The 21444-nt window shown below is 37.4% G+C and overlaps 1 protein-coding gene across 5 annotated transcripts in view; it reads left to right on the top strand.

The window, feature by feature from the left end:
* Ctnna2 (catenin alpha 2) overlaps positions 1-21444 on the top strand; it is a 994060-nt gene that overhangs the window by 494680 nt on the left and 477936 nt on the right. The window contains exon 7 of one of the 5 annotated variants that reach the window (XM_038318873.1): positions 127-138. The exons of the other annotated variants lie outside the window; for them this stretch is intronic. Within the exon in view, the coding sequence (XP_038174801.1) occupies positions 127-138 (12 nt within the window). The remainder of the gene's footprint in view (positions 1-126; positions 139-21444) is intronic. 5 annotated transcript variants of the gene reach the window in all.

Raw genomic sequence — 21444 nt, forward strand, 5'->3', positions numbered from 1 at the left:
ACTGTAAAATATTTAAGACTAGTTGAACATAAATTAACTTAAAACATGTGATGTGAGAATATGACAGGTTTTTCTTTTATTTTACAATAATATGTACAAATATGTATTTGTGCTGTGTGCCAAGAGGATATGGTGTGTGTGAACATAAATATCTATATACAATAATCATCTTTTAAAACAGAAAATACTTGAAATTGGTAAAATAAAATTAATAAAATATTTACAGATCAGAGCTCTGCACCTCAGTTTAGCCAGGATGGCCTCGAACTCACAGAGATCCACTTGCTTCTGCCTCCCGAGTGCTGGGATTAAAAGCGTGTGCCACCAGCGCCCAGTAGCTGACTTGTCTTTTTTCACTAATTTTCCTCTATCTAGAATGAATATGTGTACTTTTTGACTGTGAAATAAATTTTTCCCTATACTTTTCTGTACTATTATAAAATAAATAGTATAATCTTTTTCTGTCTAATATCCAAAACATTCATTTTTCAGAAATTCGTCTGCCCCAGAGATTTTGACATTTACATCATAGAGAAACTACTCTATATTTCTGTTCTCAGAATTTATAATCCAGCAATAAAAGGTCTATCTATACTTTTGAGTATTGATTTTGCCAAGTGATCTTTTATTTACTTGTAGACAGAAAATGTGTGTTGATATCTACTTACAGTTGGTATTGATGATATAAGATCATAATATTCATGGATACTTGTCATCAACAAACGGGGTTACATTTTATCTCTGTGTGTATGTATATGTAGGTGTGTGTGTATTAGTGTGTGTGTGTGAGTGTGTGTGTGTATGTTATACTCTAGATTCCTGCTTTGAAAAGAAGTTATATTGAGAATTAAATTAAAATGCATTTTCCATTCTGGTATATATCAGCACCTTTAATGAAGCAGTTCTGACTTCTATGATAGTTTGTATACATTAAGTTCCTTGAGAACAATGAGTCTATCTATTTTTCATTCCCCTGAGCCATTAGAAGACTTTTTACTAGAAGCCTCTCCCATCTGTGAAATTTAGTTTCATAAAGAACTAACATGTAACTCTATCTTACATATAAATGCCCTCCTAATTTTATTCTCCTTGTATTGAGTTCATTTCATCTGCTTTTCTCGATCCCATTAGAAATATAAGCATGTTTCCAGACAAATCCATTGTCTGTGGAAAAAATGTACCATTCAGAACACTTCTGAGAAATATTAGTGTTGTAAGTTTGGATATTATGTCTGGTGTGGGGACATCTAACACAGCATTCAATATTAAAAACTGAGGAAAGAATTTGTTCATTCTGACAATTCAAGTCAAAACATGAGGTCTTTGTCCTCATGACCGACACTGCATGGCTTATAGAGCTGAGGAGGTGGGAGAGCCTGTCCCAACCTATGACGGAGAGCAAAAATATCTATTAGACCTTAGAAAATATGATTTCATAGAAGAATAGAAAATGGAGCAGTGTTTCGAGGAGAAGTCACTTACATTTGTAAACATGACCAAGTAAAACCAGGAACTCTAAGTGGTTCTTCCTAACACTCACAAAGCATCGCAGAAGACGTTATTCGCTGTTTTGCTTAGCAGCTCAGAAGTTGTGTTGCAGTGGAAACCACAAGTCACAAAATAGAGTGTGTTGAAAAGGAGATCTTCACATTTATACCAAAACCTCTTCACAATCCCTAAACAGCAGTAATCTATCTTTATAAAACAGCAAAAGGAAAACTGTTCTCTTGAATATTTAGAAGAGATGTTATTTTTTGCATGTGTGACAGAATTCTGAAATTATATATTTGAGCATGTCATTTTAATTGATCTTAATCTTTTTGGTAAGATGAATGTAATTACATACTTTCCTGACTGGGAGGCAGTTAAAAAGATAGATTCAGATTAAGTTTATAAAGCACACTAATCTTTTTTGGTAGCTGTCTGGGGACAGCTGGGTTCTTTATTTTACTGAAGTTTGGGGTCTCATATTTTTCATCTGCTGATTCATGTTCTCTCGATGTCTGCAACTAATCCCATTGCTGCTATTGGTAGGATTCCCTTTGGTTTCAAGTCATTGTTTTGGACAACTCACTATGTGGACAACCATGCTATTTCCTCCAAGCCTCTACTGTGGTAATGGCCATTGACCATACTATAGATTATATTCAGGCACAGAAATTTGCACTGTGTGTCAAGGACTCAAATCTTTTGTTACTAAAAACATAGCTTGTCAAAAAATCAGTCCGGATTTGCTGTTATGTGTGTTACCTTACCACTGCCAGTTTTCCACAATTCTAGTTCCTACCAACCCATGCTGGACTTTTCAGTTTGGGTGAATACGTTTGAGTTTCCTAGTAGAGATTTTCATTCAGTATCTGAAACACTCTTTTCTGTACTTCTCAGAAGTCGCCTGCTGCCATGTCTGGTCAAGCCAACACCATCTCTTTCTGAATGAATTCAGAAATTCCACCCCACTTCCTCTACTGCCTCCTATCTCAACACATTCTCGTTTCCAGAGCAATCATTTTAAAAAGCAAATTGGATTATGTGGCATCTGTGTACAAATGGCCTTCTAAGGCTTCCTGATTCAAGTTCTGAATAACAGTCCTGGACCAGATCTAATCCTTGCAGGCCATTTTCGCTCTTACTGTTTACAGTACTTAAGTTCACTGTCATTTTTCTCCATCTGTATTCCTGGAGCTGACATCTTCTACTCATCTAAGGTCTCTGGATTGACTATTCCTTTACAGCATCCTGTTATTTTCTCACTGATAACTATATTCCAAAGACTCATCCAGTCTGTAATTGGCTATTTATATGTGTGTATCTGAGATAATAACTGCTCAGGTTAAAGGGTCAGTAAGGCAGAGCTATCCAATCTTCTTCCCCACTGCATGCTCAAATCTTACCAAATTGACTTATCTGTACAATAGCTTTGTCGGTGGAACTCATGTTTAACTGATTAGATGATCAGATTGGCTGCTGGGAACTTAATGCATTCTATCTTCTCTCTCTTAACGATAATAATTATTTATGATAGTCAAATATTATGCAAATCAGACAAAGAACATGAATTACCTTGAAATGTCCCAGTCCTAATAAAAGATTCATGTTGAAGACAGAACTCTACTCTTTGACTAACCCTAAAGCTCCTCCTCTTCTCCTCTTGTTTCATTTCTTCCAGAAAACCCATATTCTACTGAACAAATGTGTATACTGTCAGTAGAAGTCTCCTGTATAGGTGTCACCAAGTGTTGGGCTTACTCTTGGTGTGGACACTGAGTCCAGTGAGCCTCATATTTAGTCTCTCAGGTCAGCATGAAGCTGTCTAATTGTAAAGAAAAAACTCAGTGACTCTGATTCATAAACTAATGGATAAGCATAATTTTTATAGTCTAGGGATATATGAACATTTGGGTTTTTTTGTTTTTAACAGAGCCCAAAACTTCGTTATTTGGGAAGGGATAGTCACATAAATTATTTGAAATAAGATCCAAGAGAGAATATATTCATATTCAAATTCATATATATGTGTGTGTGTGTGTGATTGTGTGTGTGTGTGTGTACATGTATGTGTTTGTGAATTCTGAATATATATACATCTCTGTGTGTGAATGTGTACTCTTGGTCATTCCATCCCTACCCAACTACATGCATCCTGCCAAGTGATACTTCTTACTATGGTGATAACCACCCTGATGTACTGGTCACTTTCACATGAGACAATGTTTACCAAAGGATTGGATGATATTTTCAAGTTTGAAGTGTATAATAATCCCTTCCTACTTACCACAACTCATGCATGTCGATTAAGTTAATTAGAAACAGCAAACTCTACTAAAGGAGGAATTGGGGTAGAGTCCACTAAATATTCAGCATTGTTAAAATTCAAGTATGATAGGAGAGCTTCTATAACACCCCAGGAAGTGAGCCCGCCAGTTACATCATGACTGTCTCCCCTCATACCCTTGTTTGAGGTCTTTACTCTCAGATTTATAGGAACATGGAGTCTTCAGAAAAGGGGCTTGCTTTCCAAGTGATTAAACTGTGTATAATAATGTACATGAGAAGGTGAAAGAAATTCATATCAAGAAGGCTAAATTAGTGAAAGGGCTGAAAGCTAAGCCCTGATAAAATACAAAGTATTATTAACCAGAGGTGTCTTTGTTGAGGATATCCAAAGTATATTTAATAAACCAGGGCATTCACCTCTCTTTAGTTATGATTGCTTTCTACTCTGATTCTTTTTAACAATTTGCTTTTCAATTTTCAATGTGAATGACTGTTTTTACTAATCAAATTAGAATCAGATTTCCAAGGAAAATACCATAATCTAGAGCAATATATTCTCTCCAGAATTTAAAATATGAAGCATCTCTCATTACTGAACTCACTAATTTTATCAGCCTCATCCCACAGTGCTTGGGAGAGGATTTATGCTGACTGCATCCATGAGGCTTATTGTCCATGATGTCACCGCTCATTATTGTGTTTACTGATTTATTTCTCATACGCTCAACTCCTTTTGCTTCATTCTTTCCCTTGGATAAGTGATTCTGTCCTTTAGAACTTCATACTTCGTAGTAAGGGTTCTAAACACTTCAATTGGGAAAAATCAAGACAGTGACTGCTGTGATCTTGTCTGCTCGACCTATTGAATAGTAGCAACTTGATCCTTGAAACAAAAAAAAAGAGTAAGGGACATCATGATTTTGTGTGCTATGGCATACTGCCTTATTGATATGGCAACTTAAGTACTAATTCAAAAGTCATCCAGCCAGAATAATTGCAAGTTTTCCTGGTGTCAGTGATCTGTCAACAAGTCTGCTGTCAGACCCAGTTTGTCCAGACTAAGGAAGATATCAGTAGTCACTGCATGCGAGATGCAGAATGAAGAGGTGGGTGGGTCATTCCAAAGAAGAAGAGAGCATGGAAACGTCTGCATTCCAGTTGCCTTAGAACATACTGCTGGGAAGTCACTGACACTATTAATCCTTGTCAGATTCAGATGGAGGCTTAGACTTGACCCTTGCTGGAACAACTTTCTGCAGGTCAGAAAAGTTAAGGGTTATTGACTATAATTAGATATAGCCTCAATTGGCAGTCATGTTGTTAGGAGAGAGGGTTGTTTACTTAGAAAAAGTATAGTGAGACTAAGAACTGTGAACGATCTGAACGGGTCCTCTTCCCTCTGTTGGAAATCTTTACCAGGACCTCACCCAGCCATTCTCTAAGTACCTATGGAAGTAAACATTACTGCCATCTCTTTTAGATACTTGAAGAAATACGCTAGTATTTCTGACTTCCCTTAGTTATACCCAGGAAAACAACCTCTTCAATGCCTAAAGACATTTTCAGTGTTTTAAGCAACTTAATATCATTTCTCTGTTTATGACTACCAAGTGGTTTTGGCTTTAAGAAGATTCCATAAAAAAATTAATCAGCAACGTTTTTCTACATTGGCCTCTGGAAGAAAAAAGACCATCAATCTTTATTAATTTGCCTTGTGCCCGACAATGCACCAGTTACTTTGTACAAAGTGTCTCCTAAGTCTGCTTTATTATTCTCTTTCTAAAGAAAAGTCCATTGAATGGTGTCGCATGACAACTGGCTTAATTTTATGAGGATCAAGAAGCTGTGAAGTTCTTTAGTTCCCATATCTATTGTTTTATCTGTAGTCAACATGCCGTGCTGCATAACTGTTATAGTTCACAGTAGACCGTTAAATGGTATTTCCCATTATATGAGCACACACATGTGGATGTGAACGCATGCATAGATATTTTAAATAAGAGAATGGTTTCTTAACCTGTTAGCTTTCTTTCAGAATGGGAGCTTACTTGGAGTTTCTATTGCTATGAACAGACACCATAAACAGGCACCACAGCATCATTTGGGGGTGAGTTTTGAGACAGGATTTCTCTGTAGCTTTAGAGCCTGTCCTGGAACTCACTATGTAGACCAGGTTGGCCTCAAATTTACACAGATCTGCCTATCTTTGCCTCCTGAGTACTGGGATTAAAGGCACACAACTCTTATTTTTTTTTAAAAAAAAAAGTATTTAATTGTGGGTGACTTAACAGTTTCAGAAACTTAGTCCATTATCATCATGATGGGAAGTATGACAGCATACAGGAAGACATAATGCTGGAGAAAGAGTTGAGAGTTCTACATCTTGATCCACAGGCAACAGGAAGTAACACTGGACATACCTTGAGCACAGGGGACCTCAGACCTGGCCCCAAGAGTGACATACTTCCTTTTCCTCCAACAAGGCCATAACTACTCCAACAAAGCCACACCTCCTAATACTGTCTCTCCCTAAGATCCAGGCATTCAAACATGAGTCCATGGGGACCATACCTGTTCAGACCACCACAGGAAGCATCAGGCTAGAAGAAACCACTAAGAATAGAACTACAAAGAAGGAGAAGGAGGAAGATATTTCTGTTCCAAACATGTTTTTAACAGACTTTGGATTGGGTAATATTGTGTCATATTTTACAAGATCCACAGATTTCTTTTGAAAAAGCATTCTGTAAACATGACAAGGCTCCTCATATCTCATATGCAAGACTGATGGTATAGTTTAGGTGTATTCTTTTCCCTCCTTCTTTATTTTCAAGAGATGTTTTTGCCGAGTCAATGTTATTTTCCTAATTGCCCAATTTTCTTTTCTCTGTTAAACACTAATTAAAGAGTGAGCTCAGAACTGCCACCTTTTGGGAGACCACATTAATCTCCTGCCCTCTGAATATTTTAATGGGGCTAATTTATCCCTATTATCTACTCTCCTCACCACCCCAGCTCATAATGGAAAATGTTCCTTTCCCTTTCCCCTTCGTTTCTTTTCCCTTACCCCTTCATCCCTCTGTTGTCTCCCTGCGTCCTGCCATCAGTAGGTTTTGCATGACTTTGTTGACATCTGTTTCTGCTATGACCATGGTATCTACAATACTGAAATTTTCATTTGTCCTTCTTGTTACTCTCAAACTTCAATAATCAATATTACTTCTTTCTCCCTATAATTAATTATCTACATGCCTCTGACCACCTGATGGATTCATTGATCATTCATCACCTAACCTGAAATCAGTCTCTTATTCACAAAGGCATCAATCTTAGCCTCAAAAAGGTAGTCATCAAGACACCCCAAATCATAAAATTATTATAATATTAATTGTGACAATAGAAGATGATGTCATAGAATCACAGAAAAGGAACTGTTGCTGTAGTCTAAGGGGCAGGGAATTCTTCCTGGAGTGGCTGAAGTTTGCAGTGATTGAGCCATTAGGGGGATGGACTCACAAAGCTTTTTTGCATAAAAGAAAAATAGATTCCTTTGTATCATTTCATAGTGATACTGACTCTCCTCACATCTCCATTTTACAACTTAACACTACTCCCTTTAATAAAACATTAAAAGTTACTTTTAAATATCCCTATTAAAATAGTATAGTAATTAAAATAGAGCAAAGGGCAGTTAATTAACCCAGACATCAGCCTTGGAGCAAAGAACCTGAGTTCTAAGGCACAAAATAAAAAGATACCTACAAGACTTGAGCTGTTTGCATTGCTTTTTAAAGACTTAAAAACCTTAAAGCCTCTCATAAAAAATCCTCTGTCACACCCAATAATGATATTACAATGATATTTTTGGTTTTATAACATTCTTCACTATTGGAGCAGAAAGAGCCAAACCTAAAGGGTTTGGTAGTTCTTTGAAGAAGCATAACTTTAACCTTGCTCGGTAAAATTGCTCCCTATCGCTTGAATAATGAAAAAGAAAACACACAAACCAAATGTAATATGCAAATTATCAAATCTTATATGGAGAGAAAAAGAGCCAGCAGCTAAGAGTAGTAGGAGGTCCTCAGCTGTCTCAATGTCTCCCACTGTTAACTGTATGCTAAAGAGTCCCACGACTGTCATTACTAACAAGGCAACAACCAGCACAGAAAGGCATATTTCTTTAAAGAAACCCACATGACAGAAGTGGAGAAAGTTGGGTCACTAGTGATGGGAAAATAGCCACAAAAGTTAGAATTAATTGAATATAATCATCTTCTTAGTGGGAATAAATGTCAACCAACAAATGCTAGAGTTTCGTGTGTAATTGTTTCTTTTTTGTGAGCTTAGTATCTCTTACAGTTTCCCAGAAGAAAAACAAACTTTCACTACTGAAATTCTTTTTTGATGTCCTAAGACACTACTCACATGGAAGTTGACTCTATTTCCAATGTGAAAATAGGGGAGTTTGCGCAAAAGGAAGGTGCATATGTGACTTGTGTATGTATGTGTGTAGTGTGTGTATGATGTAATTGTATCTACCAGAGAAGCTGTGGTGTGTGTGGGGGGGGAGAGTGTGTGTGGGTGTGTGCATGTGTGCACACGCATGTGTATGTTTGTATGTGTGTATGTATGTGGTGTGTGTGTGTGTATGCATGTGGTATTTGGTCTGTATAAGTATCTGAGGAGTGCTTTTGTATGTATGATGAATTGGCGTGTGTGTGGTATGCAGTATTTTCTTTAAACTAGAGCCTTTTTTCTAATTGTCTAGGGAAAAAAGAAATGCTTATTAAAAATCCAAAGTTATAACACCCTGCTTATGAATAATAATCAACACTGGGAGGCTTTTTGTTAATTGATGCACAATAATGCATTTAAAACATATTTATAAAGTACTTTATGTGGATCAAGTGGCTTTTGATACAGCCTTTCATGCTACAATGAATTATATTGTGTTCACCTTTCTTGTCATGGCAATCCATTTTAAGAGTTTCTTTTTCAAACTTACCATAATAACCTGACTCACAATTGCTTTTACCCATAATAATCAGCATACACCTATTAGTCATAGTTAGACCTATTATTTTCCTGCTCAGAGCACGGACAAATGTAGAGGAAGACTCGCCACTGAATCATCACAAAGGAAGACATGGACTCTTAGAAGCAGATACTTGTTTTTAGAAAATGACTGTGAACTCAATCTGATCTGAATAACCTTTGTTGTTTTCCACACCCCAAGAAATTTCTGTTTCTTTGCATAGCATAAATTGGGAGAGACATTCACACTATTAAATGATGTGAAGTCTGTGTCTTACTGTGAACTACACATACTACGTGACTGTTATATATATTATACATATGTTATATATTTTATATGTATTATATGCTATATATAATATATTATGACATCTTTATCACATTTGATGTTATTTAATAATAGATTATCTGTTTTCACATTCCAGTATTTGATGTGCTCCCATGGTGAAACAAGAGAAGTGTAAAGCAGTATATGGTAAACAGAGAGAAGGGGTGTCTATACAAAGTAGTGTTGGGAAGAAGCCTGCTCTGCTACTATTGGTTTCTCCCTCTGATACTGGGGCTTATATTCTATTCTCACCTCATCAGCCCCTTTCTCCTCGAATTATTGCACTCTGGTTTGAATACTCTTAAACATCTATAGCATTTCTGCATGAAAGCATTCTAGCTGATAAGCCACTTAGTTTTCTGTTAATCCCCTTATGAATCATATATTGTTGAGCATCTCTAAATGTAGAATTCATCCTTTCTTGGCCATCAGATTCAGAATCTGATCTGGAGAAAGACTGGGGCCTTCTCTGATTGTATCCGTAGTAGTACTGATGATGAGCAATCAGGACAGGTAGGGCTGGCACCTGAAGGCTGCTATGCTCTAGATTGGAAAGTTTCATGATCTGACTTGTACTCCACTACACACACACACACACACACACATGTATGTATATATACATACATATGTGTGTATATATATATAAATATATTATATTATATATATTATATATATTATATATATTATAATATTATATATATATATTAGTGGGGGTTTGTAGTAATCCACTTAGTTTTTGCCCAGTTTTACCTCCTTTTAAGTAAGAACTTGGAAAAAAATTACTCAAGGACTATCTTAAAATGGCCTTGTAACATGGGTAAGGGAACTGTTTAATAAATCTTAATTCCCCAAAACAAGTTGTTTCATTACAAAGAGATTTACTAAAGGTTATTGTAGGTTCTGCTGATAAGAAAAGAAAGAGATAGGATAGGGCACAAGAGCCAGGAAAAGGAAGATATGATTGTGATAGCTATATAGAAGTTAGCCATACTCATGGATTTTATGCCAAGAAGGTGGGGGTTTATGATTAGAGTAAAGGTGATAACAGACTTAATGTGCTTTAAATATATAAAATGAGTAGTAAGTGGTAGAGATACTAGGGAGTCAGAAAAGACAATGCAGTGGTGATCCAATGGGGAGATGGGGAGGGTTTGGAACAAAACTTGTGTTCTTATAGATGAGAAAACATGGAGTTGTGAGTAGTGGCTAAGGAGTAAAATTGATATGACCCGGAACCTAAGGCATGTAAACAATGCGGACGTTGGAAGGAGACACTGAGTTTGGTCTGGAACAAGTTGAGCTGGAGGGCACGCTGACAGAGTGGATGGTGTTACATAAAGGTGTGATATACAGAAGCAAAGAGGTGTGGAACTGTAGAATCCAAAAATAAGGAAGATTTCTCAAGAAAAGAAGTGATTCTGGAGGATAGACCACTGGGAAGAAGTATTTTAGAAAGAAAAGTCAAAAAGAATAGCCTCGCATCTGAGACGAGAACTTGGGTGGAGTTGTCAGCAAAAAGATATTGTCAGTACTGCCACTCAAAGAGAACACAGATCAGTAATACCTGAATTCACCAGGAATGTGTGTGGATACTGATAAACAACAGCGAGAAAACTCAAGTCTGTTTCCACAAAATATCTACTGCCTACCTATGAATTAGAATATCTGTACTGGCTTTATTTACAGATTTATAATTCTGTAAACACACAAGAGTTAGCCAATCTACTTTTTTTTTTTCCTACCGAAAAACTCAGGACTTCTTTCCAAAACTAATTCATTTCATCATTTTCCTTTCCTCCCTCCCTCCCATCTTTGTTTTTCTCTAAAATATAAGTCTTTAAAATTGATTTAACAAGTTAGTTCAGGGCTCAAGAGATAGCTCAGCCAGGAAAAGTGCTTGCTGCTTTAAACTTCTGAAATTCCCACTCTAGTCTAACTCCAGCTGCAGGGGATCTGCTGCCCTCTTCTGGCTTCCCGGACACCTGCATGCACATGCATATACGCATGCACACAAGCACACTCAGGGACACTCATACATGCAGATAAATAAATAATAAAGTACCTTTTTTAAAAAGCTAGCCAGTTTGATCACACATAATTGCAAAGTGTAGATGCATTTATATATAGATAGTGACAGGTGTGTATATATTAGATTACAGATGATAAGCAGTTAAATTTTGATAGATAGGTAGACTGGTGAATAGGTAGATAGACAGACAGATAAAAATAGGCAGACAAATAGTACCTATCAAATGTTTGTAGTAAGCAAGTTTTACTGCTAACATTTACAATGAAGGCAGCTGTCATAACAAATGTATTGATGGATTCCTAGCTTCTAGCTGAATAAGTCTCCAAATAACACCTTGCATGAGAGGTTCACTTCAGGTAAAGCAGGCCACTTTTGAGGGATAACGTTTTTTACTTCCTAGAATAGTGCAAGTAGAAGCTCTGCATGCCTGTATCTAGGCCCAGAAGCACTTAAGGCTCAAGCTGGAGGTACCATCCATGAGCATCTAAGTCTTAGGCCTAGCTCCTTATTTTTCTCTTCATGTGTCTTTGGTAATTTCACTAAATTATTTTAGCAGATTTGTAGTGTTGAATAAAGATGTTGTCCATCTGGAAGTTCTAACATTCTAATTAATAGGATATCAATTGCAGCAATGAAAGTCCTTTTATAATCCCTTGTGCAATATTGATTGACATGAGTCTAGGAGGACTATTCATTGGCCTTTCATTGGAAATAATTTTGATTGTTTCTGTGTCCATCAATGGGAATTAAACTAAAGAACATTCTAGCTATCTGATTCTATTTACTGAAGAGAATAATAAGCTACGAACCTAACAGTTTGGAGGAAGGAAGCCATAGATGACATCATGACACCCTGACATCTTTGTGATGAATGAAAATGTCATGCAGAGGCAAAATTTGTTCCATTAAATCTAGCCTTTGGGTAGAATTTTTATTTTGCTGTAAAGTTTGGGAATTCTTGGTAGAGTAAAAGATCCAAATTTATTCTCATTCGAATTTCTTTGTCATAGTCAAGACCACCATACTAATGCGCAACACAAAAACAGCATGCACCCGGATGTGGCACATTCCTTTAGTCCCAGCAGGTTGGTCTCTGTGAGTTTGAGATCAGCCTGGTGTACACAGTGAGTTCTAGGCTAGTTGAGGCTACATAGGGAGAGTGACTAAATAACACAAGACAAAACGGCATGCTTCAGCATACCACCACGGCATTTTCCACCTAACTGTTCAGTAAGATGCTCCAGTGCTCTACTACACCTGAAAATCCTTTCAGTCAGTTTCCTCATCTAGCAATTTTGGTAAAGCTGTGCATGATTAGAAAATAAAGAATAAAAAACACAGACAGCCGGAGCACTAGCAATGCCATTTATTTTTATGTAATTATTGTTTTCTGGTTTCAAAATGATTGGTGGTGTTTTACATAAGAGTGAAGCATTGCAGAAAAACTATAACTGAGAAAAATGAATATCCACAGAAATCATATCTCCAAAGGTAAAAGCTGATATCTGCTTGGCATGTCACACATGAGAAATCTACGCCCGCAGGAGAATAAACATTCTTAAATATATGTTTCTTTGCAGCCTCCTAACCATACGTGCTGTTGTACAGAGTTATATTGTAAATCACAATGTTTTTTTTATTTATGCATTGTGGGAGGGGTGGTAATGTGGACGCCACAGCCCCACTGAAAAGGTTAGAGGACAGCCTGGAAGAGTTGGTCCTCTCCCACCACTCTATGGGTCCAGGGATTGAACTCAAATTGTCATGCTTTGCAGCAAGCTTCTTCAGCTGTGACCCATCTTTCCAGTCCCTGTTCTACAGTTTTTAAATAGTTCCTCCTAATGTATATCTTTCCATTAGTATTAGAGGTCATTTAAATTGTTTTATTTGTTTTTCTTTGTTGCCCATTTCCATGTTTGAATGTGTGATGCACATGGGTGTATGATTTTTTTATGTATGTGAAAACATATTAGGTTTTGCTGTTTTTTGACTTTATAGTTTATTAATTTCATTACTTTCTACTTCATTATTAATAACACAGGTAATATAATGTCACACAGCATTCCATTAGCATTCTTTGGATCAGTACCTGGATTTTCTGAGCTGGAGTTTCAGGTTTGCACATTTCACTTTCGTGATTTAGCTTTGCATGAATAAACCAGTATGGTTTTCTTTTTCTTTATTTTTTTTGTCTCAGTAATGTTTTTGAAAGAAAATAAAATAAGGCAAAACAAACGTCATCACCTCAAAGTTGGACAAAGCAAACCAACAGAAGGAAAAGAGTTACAATAGAGGGCACAAGAATCAGAGACCCTCTCATTAATCTTTTTAGGATTCCCACAGAAGTACCAAGTTGAAAGTTATTGTACATGCACAGAGGACCTGATGCAAACCTGTGTATGACCTGTGCTTGCTGCTTCACACTCTGGGAGTTTGTAGTAGCTTTGCTTAGTTGATTTAGAGATCCTTGCTCTTCTGGTGTCCTCTATTGCCTCAGGCCCCAAACTCCTTCTGCCTCCTCTTCATTGGGGTTCCCTGAACTCTGAGGGGAGGAATTTGATGGAGACATGTAATTTAGAGCTGCATGTTCCAAGGTCTCTCTCCTAGTATAATGTCTCTCTTTATTTGTTCCCATCTGCTGCAAGAGAAAGTCGATCTGATGATGGCTAAATAAAGCACCAATCTTTGAGCATAATATCATTAATGGATCATTTTATTGTTTATTGTTATGGTTGTTTAGAACTGAGGTTTTTAGTTTTGCCCTGGGTCTCTGAGCTATATATTCTATAGTTCTTGATCGCCCAAGCATTATTGAGTACGGGTTCCATCTTGTGGAGTAGACCTTCCTTAAGTCATATCACATTGACTGGTTATTTCCATAATCCTTGTGCCACCATTGCCTTAACATATTTTTCAGGCAGGACAGATTATAAATCAAAGGGCTTGTGCATGGGTTGGTGTTTATGTTTATACTTTGGTAGCCTGCAGAATGCCTTCCTGTGTCAAAAACACTAGAACATAGTGGTGAAGTTGTATGTGTAAGCACCAGCTCTACCTCTGCACGTTCAGTGAGTTGTATAGGTGTTGTCTTCAGCAGTGGGGCCTTGCTGTCAGTTTATGGAGAACATCTTATTGTCTTGGCAACAGTCTAGGTTTTGGGAGGATTTCCATGGAACCTATTTGGCCAACAACTCAATTAGATATAACCCAGTCCTGGTACCGAAAGCTTCAATTAATGACAAGAAATGGCCAGTTGGTGTTCCATCTCCCTCATTGTTTGGAGACTTCATTAAGATAACCTGCATATATTTTAGAAAGTTTCTACTGCACTGAGTTCACCTACCACCCCTCAAATGCTCCTCAATTCTATCTCTCCCCATAGTCCCTCCCTCAACTCCATCTCTCTTCCACATTCCAACCTGTCCCCCCACCAGGGTCTCAGTCTACCCTTAAAATCTATTTCATTTCCTTCTCCCAGGGAAATCTCTGTTTCCTCCTACAGTCTCTTCCTCTATGTCTAACTTTTCTGGGTTTACAGGTTGTAGCTTGGTTATCATTTATTTAATGGATAATGTCAACTTTTGCGTGAATACATACCATATTTTTCTTTCTTCATCGGGTTACCTCACTCAGGATGATTTTTTTTAGTGCCACTCTTTTGCCTGTGAATTTCACGGTGTCATGTTTTTTAACAGCTGTATAATACTCCATTGTATAAATGCACCACATTTTCTTTATCCATTCTTCAGTTAAGGAACATCTTGGTTGTTTGCAATTTCTGGCTATTGTGAATATATCAGCAATGAACATGGTTGATAAAGTGGTGGGCACATTTGTATTCTTACATATACACATATGTAAACATGCAGGTAGGGTCCTAGGTTAATGTCAGGAATCACCCTCAATTAATCCCATCATTTTTCCCTCTAATTCATTGAGACAATGTCTGTCAATCAAACCCAGAGCTCACCAACATGGCTTGTCTTGATAACCAGCTTGCTTTATGGATCCCTGTCTCTGCCTTCCCAGGTGAGAATTAAAGGTGAGCCAGCATACCTATCCAACTTGTCAAGTGATTTCTGGGCATCCTTACTCCAGTCGTCACACTTGTGTCATAAGTACTTTAACCACTTATTAATCTCCCTGATTCCCCAAACATCATTTTTACATAGGTGCAATTGTCCATGTGATATCTAATTCAAGCTACCCTTTCCAGTACTATTATGGGTGCACTATTTTACAACTTCTTAAATAATAGGCTTTTTAAAAGGTAAACAATAATTAAGAAGAAGAATACACAGAATTAAATAAAATAAATTTGTATCCCCAAATGGGATGTGGAGGATACTGATGCCATAGAGAGATGTTATGAGTGAGATCACTGCTCTTAGAATAAGCTATAGAGTGAGGTCACTGTTTGCTGCCATGTGATGGCCCAGAGAGAAGACAGATACAGCTCAGGATAAGGCTCTCATGGGAACTCATCACTTTGCCCCCTTGATCTTCGTCTTACAGCATCTGGAATTTTGTATTGTTTGTAAACTATTCAGTCTGTGGTGCTTCCTTATAGCATCCCTGTCTTAGAATAGTTGGGGAAGCCTTCACAGACATAATGGCAGACACATTTTAAGGAGGTATGAGTTAGCGTGAACAATTCCATTTCTTAGTTATTTCACAAGATGATAATGACCTATCTAATTTCTATGTAGTTTTGGAAACAAACTGAACAACATTAGGTAGCATATACATATACACATCTATGTAGCCAAAGCTAGATTAATCCTGGAATGCTCATTTTACATAAGCCTTCAAATCCCTAACTGTTTATTTCAGGAGTCCACTGTCTTAGGGACAGATAGGCCTGAGTGCCCATCTGTGACATATGGCCAGTGCAATTCTGCAAATTGTCTAACCTCTCTATACCTGTAAACCGTACATAATGTGTGCCTCGCAGAGAATTAAATAACAAACTAAAATTGAAAGACCTTTCCCAGTCCATGACCTGTTCAGTGGCTCTGAAAGCCAGTGGCCTTAAAGAAATGTTCCTTGCTCACTCACCAAGCCCTGCTATATTCTGGGAGAGGGTTGGCTTTTATGATTGCAGGCATGAGGCTATATTATGTGTTGATGACCCATCATAATTCGTCCTCTCAAAGTGTTTGCATTTGCCCTGTGACTTCATTCATAATAGACTAATTTTCTAAATATGAATGTTTCCACATGACACCAATTATCTAGAGGCTGTTTCTTTTCTTTGCCTGATTTTGGAATAAGATCAAAGGGAGGTATATTGAGGGACAAACCCTGGAGAAATCCACTCTCATCTGTTCTGCCCACAATGAGGGAGCTGCTTTGGATTTTGGCATGGAGGAAAGGAAAGAAAAAAGAAAGAGGGGAAGGAAAGGAGTAAAAATGAAAAGAAGGAAGAAAGAAAGGAAGGAAGGAGGAAGGGAGGGAGGGAGGGAGGAAGGGAGGGAGGGAGAGAGGGAAAGAAGGAAGGAAGGAAGGAAGGAAGGAAGGAAGGAAGGAAGGAAGGAAGGAAGGATAAACAGGTGCTCAGTGAACAGGGTGGCAGGGTTCTTTTAGTGCCTAGAGGTAGTTGGTTCTTTAGAAAATCCCGTGCTAATTGACAGTGATTTGAGGATTAATGAAAAGGCCAGACAAGCTATATTAAAAGAGATTGCCTGCAGCACACATGTGACTATGAATCAACACACTTGAAAGTGAATAGGAAGGTACAACCAAGTAGTTGGAGGATGGAGCTTGCATAAGTACATTCCTTACCCTTTATCAGCCTCAGCCCTCTCAACTGTAAGATGAGAAGAGTCACAGTATTTACTCACAGTGATGGAGTGAATTCAGAAGGCATAAAACACATAACTCTCTTAGCCTGGTGTCTGACCAATAGTAAAGACTCAATAAGCCCGTTAGTATTCATGTAGCCAGCTTTAGTTCTCTTACTTTCTCTCCATTTGGCAAGGTGAAATATATTTAAGAGTATTTAGAGTCGTTGAATTGATACTATAATTTCTTTAATGCTTAGAATCACCAGAGATATAACATAATACTTATCAGGCAAAATATTTAATTGTGTAGTTTTGTAACGGGTGATTACACCCATTGAAACTTTCAGTTCACACTGTGGAGAATCATATGCTAATGGGGAAATATGAGCACCAGTGGCTACTGCTCTTAGCTTACTTGGCTATGATGATAATTCTTAAAAGAAATTTAAAAATTCATTTTTAGGAAGGAAAAAGAGGAAAATAGGATTTAACCTTTTTGGACTTCTAGTACAGTATAATTTTGAGGTAATACTCTACATTTAATGTTAATAATTCTTCAAATAAATTTTGCTTAGTGTCCCACTGTGTCCCCAGGACTCTTTCTGTTACAGGTCTGGCAGAAATTAAGATGTTCTAAGGAGACACCCAGTCTGTCTTTCAATCTAGCAGACAACTGAAACAATGGACCACAATAAAATATGAATTTTCCCCCAAGAGTCTCATGCTGGGAGAATGAGAAAGCCTCTGACAGAGGAAAACTTATCTCCCTGAAAAGAGGTTTCACATAGGTCTGTCAACTTGTGAGGCCAGATCATGCAGAGAACATACCAAGACTGCTTAGATGTGCAAATCTTGGGCCCTCTATTTAAGTTATCATTTCACATCAGGACCCTGAAGGTTGACTTGAAGGGTTCACTCATTGTCCTTCACCCCGATATGGCCATACTGTTTGGCCAACATATTTTTATGTTTCTCACTATTAATTTGGCATTTTTAGTTGGTTTGCTGTGAGCAGGTGAATGAATCTGGTTTGGGGCACCAGCTCTGAGCTCAAGATTGATAGCATTCCTAGTGAGAAAGTAGTTAGCATAATCTATTTAACTCAACCAAGTCAGGGAGAACATACTGAACCTGAGTCACTGTTAGACATTTGTTACTTTTATCTCCTCATTTGATTCAGCCTCATTGAATCTTTATGATTTAGTTAGGAGAGAACCAAGGTTTTTATTTGGGGTGATGTGTACTACCTAACATGGATTCCAACTTAGTACTCTAAGTCAAAGTTACAAATTAATCAACTGTTTATACAAGTACAAGACAGCACTTACCTCAAAAGAAATAAAAAGCAGTTTATTCTGAATCAATATTTGAGTAACCATGGCCTGGTAACATATATTGAGGTCTCCCCAGATGCAATGATCCAATGTAAAAGCAATTTCCTAGAGATTTTATAGTACCAGAACAATGAAAGCTGTAAATTCAGGTGTGTTTAAAATACTTTGCTCGAAACATCAGGTGGACAGTTAGAGCAGACAGAACAGTCTCAACTATAGGCATCAGATGTTATCTGATAACATTCTTAGTTCTTCCATCAGCAGAGAGTAGGATTTTACTAAGCTCATGCATGCCAAGAGTTGTGGAACATAGTCAGGATGCTATGTTCAGTTTTATCTTCTAGTTATAGAATGTTAGATCTGACACAGAGGTAGACTAAAGATTGTCTGAGATATTAAAGTTAGGCTCTCACACTGCAACACTCCCCCCTCTCTACATTCTGTGGTGGAGTTTTAGTCCGTCTATCGATCTTTGTACACATAGATCCTTCCTAGGAATTTTCACCCCCACTGCCGACCCCCGTCATTTGGTTATACCTATTTCAGTGTCATGTTAAGTCCTGTGTTTTCTTAACCTCACCTGTTCTATAAGTTTAATATTTGGGTTAAGAAATGGTTTGAACAGCACTTAGGAGACAGAGGCAAGCAGAGTCCTATGGGTTTGAGACCAGCCTGGTTTACAAAGTGAGTTCTAGAACTAATGCACAGAAAAATCCTGCCTCCAAAAACGAAACCAAAAAAAGAAAAAAAGAAAAAGAGAAAGAAGCAGTTTTACTAAGAAAAATACACACATGTAATAGTGAGATCATATGTATTACAAAAATCTCTTAAACTTCTTTCACCCTAGCTCCTTTTTCTGATTCTCCTTAATTATCGCTGTTTTCCTTAGAACTCTCCATTTTCTTTCAATTAAGTTACATGCATTGAGATAGGCTTATCTCTGCAGTTTTATTTTTCATTTGCATGCATTTTATATCAACTATTTCCCTTTTATTATATAACAGATGCATGCTTATTCTTTGTCTCATAGTACATTAAATTGCAAAGAAGAAAAAAAACAATAACCAACCAACCAAGAAATAAAAGCCTCCCAAATAGCATCTATTTAATGTCTTGCCTTTGGTATAACTGCAATATGCTTGAGGACATGTGATATAGCCTTATTTCAACTATATTGGTAAAAGTTGGGCACTTTTAAAGAATTCTTTTGCCCTCTTCTGCCCTCAAGACACTAATAGCAAGTTCATATCTGACCAAGAAGGAAAGTTCAGAACATTGCTGCTTCCATAGCCTAATGGTAACAGATCATAGCTTTAGAAGGGCTACCATATGAGTTCCTAAATATCAAAACTCACTGACTGACTCTCATCTGGAACCTCTTATTCTGCTAACTTTTGATTCCTTAATAAGTAAACTATCTAGCCTGGTCTTAAATTGTATCAATGTCCCTTTGTGGAGTTGCTTGGGTTCTGGACCCTCCTTTATTTTTAGTTTTCTCCCCCTGCAGTTTACTCAGGAGATCTCAACTAACTTCCCTTTCCAGGATGATCAATGTGTCCCTCTGTAGAGGTACACATTTTCAGTAGGCATGTCGAAGCATTGAGACCTTAGTTTGTTACCCATAACTGCTCCTGGTTTTCAAAATTTTCTATCACAAACCCCTTATAACTGTGAATCAAGTTTGTGGAGTTCATAGCTCACTCACTGTGGAACCATGATTTTCTTTCGGGGACTAAGTCTTTTTTGCTGGACAAGGTTATGGTCTGAGTTCTACACTACTAGCCTTGATATCTTCTTACCTAGCTAGGAATCAGACAATTCTCCCTTCAGTTCCTTTTTGCAGATACTTCTGTAAGACCTATGTCCTTCAACCTATCTAAAGCCCCAAATTAATGCATTCTTTCACCCTTCACTTAGGCCAATTTTATTTGCCTAAATGAAGTCAGAGGAAAACCAATATATCTTCTCTCACTATTATAGTCATATGATATAAATGAGATATTTGGGTGATTTTAATCACAGGGTAGGCAAAGGATGCTTTAAAAGTGTTTGAGTGATTTCTCCATTAACTTTAAATTCTTCCATTTACCTTTCAAAAGTGACAGAGATTATAGACATCTTTAGAGAAAAAAGAAAATTGTCATTGAAAAGTGATATACCAGAGCCTAGTCCCAAGGAATGCATCTACAAAACACTCAGGTTCAGGAATTGTCATGGAAGAGAGAAAAGAAAGCCTGCCAAAGCCAGAGTATCAGAGAGTTCGCTATGATACTGTCTCCTAGGAATAAATATGTATATATGTATCTGTATATGTATGTAACAACAGTTAATCAAATAAAGAGGACATAGGTTTGAAGGTGAACAAAACAGAGTATTTGGTAAGATTTGGGGGGAGAAAATGAAAGGGGGTAAAATGATGTAATTATATTATAAACCTCAAAAAATAAAAGAATTAACTTATGAAAGAAATAATGTACAAAAATAATCTTGAAAACTGGATAAGGTCTTAATGTATATAAATTTGAACAAGTAAACATCTTGTTAAAGAGACCAGCATTAGCCTAAGGTTATACTTCGGTTGTGTAGTGTGTTCTTTACAGGTTTGGCTAACTACATGAAGGCTAATTTGCCAGGCCAGCGGCTGCATTTGAGTACACATTTCTGTTCTCATAAATCACTTCCAGCTATGATAGCTTTCCAGCTTGTAATGTCCTTTCTTCCATCTGTACTTCTTCTCCTGACTCATCTCAAATTGCATGAAGCAGGGGAGAAACTAATGGGATACTATACTGCCAACCTTGGTACATTCTAAACTATCTATGAATCACAGAGATGAAAGAAGGAGTGAAGTTGTGTTGGATACCTAAGAGAAGGCAGATTATTGGCCACAGAATGAGTGCAAGACTGATCCTGTGACTAGGCTGCCTTTTTATAGGATCTTAATTTCTGAAATTAATCACCTCCAGTTGTTCTCTAAATGGAAGGCAGTTGGCTTTTGACCGAAATTACCTTAATACCTCATAATAAAACCACTTTTTTGAGACAATTAACGCCCTCAAGCAGGCAGACTCCTAGAAGGCTTTGAAAGTTCTTATCATTGCTGCCCAGCAATGTTACTTCCCATCACCTATTCCAAACTCTAGAGCCATTGAACAGTTG

This window comes from Arvicola amphibius, chromosome 2, assembly GCF_903992535.2.
Source record: "Arvicola amphibius chromosome 2, mArvAmp1.2, whole genome shotgun sequence".
Lineage (NCBI taxonomy): Eukaryota > Metazoa > Chordata > Mammalia > Rodentia > Cricetidae > Arvicola > Arvicola amphibius.